Source organism: Hordeum vulgare, chromosome 6H, assembly GCF_904849725.1.
Source record: "Hordeum vulgare subsp. vulgare chromosome 6H, MorexV3_pseudomolecules_assembly, whole genome shotgun sequence".
Classification (NCBI taxonomy): domain Eukaryota; kingdom Viridiplantae; phylum Streptophyta; class Magnoliopsida; order Poales; family Poaceae; genus Hordeum; species Hordeum vulgare.
Window position 1 is genome coordinate 54,568,627 of NC_058523.1, and position 6,864 is coordinate 54,575,490.

The following is a 6,864-nucleotide window of genomic DNA, read 5'->3' on the forward strand; positions in this document are numbered from 1 at the left end:
TCTATTGATATAAAGGAGCTTCTTAATTGAATGAATTCTCATAAGGTAGATGTGCTTTTACATGACTAAATTCATTTTGATTAATTATCCAACATGGATAAGTTCTTTAGAAAACATCAGGTGGAGAAGCAATAACAACTAATTGCCAGTTTTCGTATAATATCGGTCAACTGATCGGTTCATCGTGGCTACATGATAACATTCTAAAGGAATGTTTGCACAACAAAGAAAGATTAATGCTTGAAAATAATATACGAGAATAAAGATAATAATATGTCTACATTCTGGGACATCATGGATACATGCCCACCGTATTTATGGATTCTCCTCACTGGATAATTTTTTGTTTTCTTTGGGTTGCTTTATTTTTTTAATTGACATTCGTACAATAGCAACCGTCTCACCTAAACCCAGTTGTCACCGAACTGGCGATTTGTTTGTAATATTGTTTGCTTGATCTCAACAATTTCCTTTCTATCCGCTAATGAGTATGTTCTACCTTCCATGTTCTTATGACCTACAACTTCATCCTCGAGGAGGGCGGGTGAGGTGCTGGTCCGACGACGACCACATTGTTGATGCATCGGCTGACAATGACAATCTACGGTCTTAAAAACCAAACATCAGGTTCTTCCTCTCCCTGGATCTGAGACTACTATGAAGGAGGCACTAAGAGGCTTAATTAACGCAAGAAAATGGAACCAATTCGACGAGCTTAGGAGCAACATGTCATGGGCGGTGGAGCTTTGTCATACTGCTGAACCAAGAGCAGAGAGAAGAAGAGATGTTGAAAATGCGTGCGGTAAATTGTATATTTAGTACACAAAATATTTTCTATTGGAGAATGTATTTTTCTTCAAGAATCACCCTTGGTATTTTTGAGTACTTTTGAATACTGTTTTTCTTCTTGCAAGGTTGTTTTAGACTTAAATTATTAGATTTATAAGCATTTATATATTACACTGTTGCAACACATGTATATATGTGTTCGATATTTTTTAAGATCAATTGTTTCCTCTGTTTGACTATCAAAAGTTTCCAAGAGCTCACATTCTTGCATGTATACATTTGTTGTACAACTTATGCTGGTTTGCTGCTTATAATTTTCAGAAGTTAATACCAGCAGCCAAATTTTCTCGGTCAACTTCAATGTCGTCATGTGTGTTGTAAAAATAATTCTGCCTACCTTATTCCTCAAGAGGTGAAGAGGACGGAAAGACACACATGATAAAGCAAACTTTCAATATGTTCAGCTGCTCAATGGCTTATCTTAATTTGCAAGAAGTGTGAGCCCGATTAATTTTTCTCGGGATAGCAAGAAACCTAATCTTTTATTCTGTCACAATTGAGTATCCACTACAATCGGGTAATGCTTTGGTATTGATGGGAACAATATTTACATACTATATACATGTTTGGGTATAATTTATTTTAGCAAATGTATAGCAAGATGCTATTTGCATCCAAAAGAGGTTAGTGATACAAGGCTCCGATGCATGATCAAAGAAAAGAAGAAGAAATAAGAGACTGAAATGATGATTGTAATTTTGCATCTTTTGAATAAAATTCTTATTTACCCCGAAAAAATGATGAAGGCGTAGTGTGCATCAATCACTTGATCGCTTTGAGTAAATGGTCACTAAGAATGAAATATAATTCACAAAACTAATCGAGAGGAAAGCAGACGTGCTCGCAGCAGCATCAGACAAGCAGGGTGAGTGGGATGGAACATGAGAGTCATAGTGTCAATCCTATGATGGCCACCACACTCGAAGAAGGTGGTATCACTAAGGTGAGTAGTAGGTCGCATCGCCTTGGCGGCACCCTGGTGTGATGGTGTGCACTCGTTGGCATCAAGAATCAGTCTAGGATGACCAGCCTCGACGATGAAGGTGTATTCCTCCTCCTCGCAGTGCCACACCAGTGTGCTCGATGTTGTACATCCCACATATGAATGGGTTAGCTACATGGCTGGCACAAACAGAGAGTTGCCGTCCCTTCTGCACCTCCTGGGAGGATCCAGCTACCCAGGATGCCAGACCAACGGGAGCACTGGCTCGGTGCCGAGACAGCGATGCGAGAGGTTTTCAGGGGTTGGAGGAGGCGGGCCACGTCGTGACAGGGAAAGAAGGGGGATGGCAATGCCGTGGATGAGAGAGGAGGCGGTGGAGACAAGAGCGGGTGAGCTTCACCATGGCGTGGAGGGGAGGTTCCTGGGAGAGATGGCGACGACGACACTGTGACGGAGAGATGGGTTGCGGCGACAACCGGTGGCTGGCTGGCTATGCGGGAAGAGTAGGAGGAGGCCGTGTAGTGAGTGGGAGTGGAGTGGCTGCTTTTTTCATCAAAAAAGGAAGAAAGGAGCAAGCTTCTATGATGTGACATTAATGTCACATAGAAATTCATTTTTAAGAAAAATACAAACCAAATGATCTATAGGTAGCTTACAACTTACAGCTTAGTAAAATCAGGGTGTGACTTACATTGTATCACACAAATGAAGCTAAAAACAACATTCCTTACATTGTATGCAAATATCTTAAACACATCAAGTAGACCTTAGTTTGTAAAAGATAATTAGTTGGATCATTCCTCTGTCTACACATATCGTTCTATTAGATTTTTTTATCAACTTACATTACAAGTGAAGTGGAACAATTACTTTTATGGGCTATCATTTCTATGCATACGAAATTTGACATGCATTATGTTTATATAATTATATATGCAATGATAAAAATATATCCGTGGCCCATAGCAACGCACGGACGTTTTACTAGTGTTACATAAATTTTAGAATGAGCAATATGAACAAATCTGGTGTCGATTAAAGGGTAGAGAACATTCAATGGATAAACCAATGAAAAATGAATCACTAGAAAATATAGTGCATCAACATAGGTAAATTTTATTTACAGTATTTTATGTACATACATAAGTTGATGTAATTATTTAATTCATATTACGAATGGCACTGCATGAACACGCGTACTCAACTAACCTAACAAACAAACGCCGTCTAGCGCAACTTTCGGCGCCTGACGAAACAGTGCCGGCCGCCTCGGCCGGTGGCGGCAGCCCCCCCCCCCCCCCCTCGTCCGTTTTTGTTGCGGAACGGTGCTGCAACGGGTTCCTGGCTGACCGCCTTGCCTAGTGACTGCAGGCCCCAACCGCCTCGCCCGGTGACGACAGGTGCGACGCGTCATCTGATGCATGTGTCACCAAATTTAATCGGATCTTTTCTCGCAATCCGTTTCGCAGGTGGTTTCTTTCGGCGATTAAACTCAACTACCAGTCCTTTTGACAAAAAATCGGGATGGAAAGAGGCGGAACTGTTTTTTTTTTTTAACAGAACACAAAGGAGTTGTTGACATACTCGAGCGTACGCTCATCCATACATCCTACCCGTATGAAAGAGGCCGAACTGTTTTGGCGATTAGACTCAACTACTGGTCCTTTTGACAAAACAATCGCGGTAGAAAGAGGCGGAGCTGTAGACGAAGCCTGGGAACAATAGAGAGAAGCGTCGGAAGGGGAGCGAGAGGAAGGAAGGGGAGGGCGAGAGATGGGGATCCGGTTCGTGCTGCTGGTGAACAAGCAGGGGCAGACGCGGCTGGCGCAGTACTACGAGCACCTCTCCCTCGACGAGCGCCGCGCCCTCGAGGGCGAGATCGTCCGCAAGTGCCTCGCCCGCACCGACCAGCAGGTACTGCTCCCCCCCCCCCCCCCCCCCCCCCCCCCCTCTCCCATCCGCGCCACCCTCCCGCCAGCTGAATCCAACGCCTACCTCTAGTCCTCGCCGCCCCTCTTCTCTTCCTGGATCCAGGAGCCCTGGCTTCGTCTTGAGCCCGAATCAAGAACGGCGTTCCTTTGGATCTGGATCAGGACGGGCTGTTGTTGACCTCGTTTTCCATGTCCGTCTCACGGGAACTCTGTGCCGATGCAGTGCTCTTTCGTGGAGCACCGGAACTACAAGGTCGTCTACAGGCGCTACGCCTCCCTCTTCTTCCTCGTCGGCGTGGACAACGATGAGGTGCAGCACTCTGTCCCGTCTTCATAACTTCTACGTATTATTGTATATAATCGCGGTCGTACCAATTAGATAGTCCTAGCGGATCTAGACGCTGTCGTTTCAGGAGAATATATGCTGTGCGCTCCACTTGAATCATCCGACTCTGCTAAACAGAACTTAATGCACAAATGATAGGTAATGTGTGATTTTCTGTTATTTTTTCTTCTTCTTTTCTACAAATTTGCAATCCGTGCTAATTGAAAGAAGTTATATCTGGGTATATGCCGTGTATTTAACAAAAGTACTGCATAATACAAGTCAAGCTACCAAAAGGTTCCATCAGATCATCAGTATAACTAACGAGATAACTCCCAACATTTTGACTAAAGAAGCTAATTGCCATGACCTGGAGGAATGGCAAGGAAAATCAGCAACAACTTTGGTCCTCAAAATTACTCCCCTACTTGATCCCTGATTGGAGTGGTGGAGCTTCCCTTGCCATCTGACGTAGTTGCCCCCTGCCCTTATGCAGCATATTATGGACGCCCTTTTTATGCGAGAGCTCTTAATGATCAAGCCTGTGGCATATGTTTTATGTCATTGTTAGCACATTTCAGACATTTCCTTTTTTTTTCTTATATACCATGAAAAGGAAACAGGCGCCCTCCAGTTTTTGGAAATCGTCCTTCATACTTCACAAGCTGTGGCTAGTTGAGGGTTCCGTTTGCTAGCTTGCCGAATAATTTCATTTCCTTCTCGAGCAAAATCACATCCTTCATTACAAGTTTGTGCTCCAAAAGCCACCCGATTGTGCATTTCCCCAAGGATGCCCTAAAAAGTTCCTCCACAAAATAAGAGCGCCTTTCAATGCCTTATCAATTAGGGGACACCTCCTGAGGTCACATTTACAAGCTAAATGTATTAATACACTGTGAACACTGTCCAGATAAATAAATTTCCGTCTGTAGCTCTGATCATGTTAGGAATAAATTTGTGGACTACTGGGATCCCGGTGAACCATTCAACACCCCCTGATCTTTTTTTGCCTTGCCTAATGTTGCTGCCTCAAAATTGTACATTTAGGGTGTGGTTAGTTGGATGGTTGATTTTAGCAAAAAGATTATGAGGATGAGTTTGAACAGGACAAGGTCATGCAGGAGATGTTGTTTGGTTCCCGTATGTTGGAAGTCTGTTTAGAGAGATGCTATTTCGTTGGGTGTACTATAATGTTTTTTTACCACATGTATATTTACAAGATATGTTAGCAAAATGAATATGTTTTTATGGCTTTAAATTTTTACTAATTTATTTCCATAACTTTATCTCAATCTAATCCACTTTGTTATGCATATGTGGCCTAATTATATCCAATAACCACTCCATAGCAACCTGCATGAGTAGACGGAGAAATTTCACGTCTCAGCCTCTATCCCAAATCAATTGTTTGCCTGAGCTGAGCCTGGTTTGTTTATTGCTACACCCAACCTAACAATTAAAAACAAAGCGAAAGATTCTGCACTAACTCAGTATGGCAGCCCAAGTGCATGCACCACCCTTAGTACGCAAAGTATCATACTCCCTACGATCCATATGCTGCTTTACTACAAAATTTGTACTAAGGGAGCGTCAATTAATATGGATCGGAGGGAGTAGAAGATGTCTCTTGGTTCAAAACAAGCAGATAGTCATATTTTGGTTATTGAACTGCGTCGTTGCAGACCCATTAGTGTAAGAATTGCGCATTGGAACATATATCTGAATTGGCGTATCTTCAGGAATTCCATGGTATTTCTGTATGAGTTGAATTATCCTTTGATGACCCGATTTAGTAGTGGCATAACTATTGCATGTTTGAACTGAGATGTATAAATTACTCCCTCCGTCCTAAAATTCTTGTGTTAGATTTGTCTAGATATGAATGTATCTAGTCATATTTTAGTATTTAGATACATCCATTTCTAGACAAATTTAAGACAAGAATTTTGGGACGGAGGGAGTACATCAAAAGACACCATTCTTCATCGGTGTTATTTCTGTTTGCATCTATAACAATGCTACTACTGAACTGAACGATGACAACTCTGCCTATGTATCTCTACCTTGAGTCTGCTGACAATATCTTAGTTGCATCTGTTTTGACAGAATGAGTTAGCCATCCTTGAATTCATACATCTTCTCGTGGAAACCATGGACCGCCACTTTGGCAACGTGGTAAGCTTATATACCCAAATGACTCAGTATCGTGAAGATACACTACTCACATAATTATTATGGCTAATTCTACCTCCGTTCATGCCAGTGCGAGCTCGACATCATGTTCCATCTGGAAAAAGTGCACTTCATGCTCGAAGAGATGGTGATGAACGGTTGCATCGTGGAGACGAGCAAACAGAACATATTGGCGCCCATCCAGCTTATGGAGAAAACCTCGTAAATAGTGTGTGAGCTCAAGAGCGCCTAGGTTCCTCTTTTGTGTGAGGAGAAATGCCAGACAACTGCTGTATGCATGGGTGGTTGTGTTCACCCGACTGGAAAATGTGAAATGTCCTGTAATGCTGAAAATGAAGACCCCATCATCTTACTTGTTACTTGTAACAACAGTTCTGTAAAATAATACTCTGCTTGTGCTGCTTCTTCTAACAGATTTGGTGCAATTGCTGCGCATGAAACATGAGCCACTGCATGGATTTTATGAAAACCTGAAAACTTCCAACCAGAACCACCTGATGTTAGGTGGATGGACCAGATGAGAGTTGGGATACCCCTTTAATCACTTGAGCATATTTTTGCAGAATACATCTTGCTGTACGTGCACCTGTTCCCTGCAGCAGGACAGCGAATTGAGCCTGATG

General features: G+C 42.6%; 1 protein-coding gene across 1 annotated transcript; it reads left to right on the plus strand.

The window, feature by feature from the left end:
* Positions 1 to 3,449: 3,449 nt before the first annotated feature.
* LOC123402718 (AP-4 complex subunit sigma) lies at positions 3,450 to 6,652 on the plus strand. Its single transcript, XM_045096671.1, has 4 exons — positions 3,450 to 3,706; positions 3,947 to 4,033; positions 6,155 to 6,223; positions 6,312 to 6,652. The coding sequence occupies exons 1-4, from the start codon at positions 3,566 to 3,568 to the stop codon at positions 6,444 to 6,446; spliced, it is 432 nt and encodes a 143-aa protein (XP_044952606.1). The 5' UTR covers positions 3,450 to 3,565; the 3' UTR covers positions 6,447 to 6,652.
* The last annotated feature ends 212 nt before the right edge of the window (positions 6,653 to 6,864 follow it).

Bases quoted from the DNA above. Each gene is read 5' to 3' on its own strand.
- LOC123402718 (XM_045096671.1), top strand. From the start codon at position 3,566: ATGGGGATCCGGTTCGTGCTGCTGGTGAACAAGCAGGGGCAGACGCGG. The intron at 3,707-3,946 runs GTACTGCTCCCC...GTGCCGATGCAG, and splicing joins TCGCCCGCACCGACCAGCAG to TGCTCTTTCGTGGAGCACCG. The intron at 4,034-6,154 runs GTGCAGCACTCT...CTGTTTTGACAG, and splicing joins TCGGCGTGGACAACGATGAG to AATGAGTTAGCCATCCTTGA.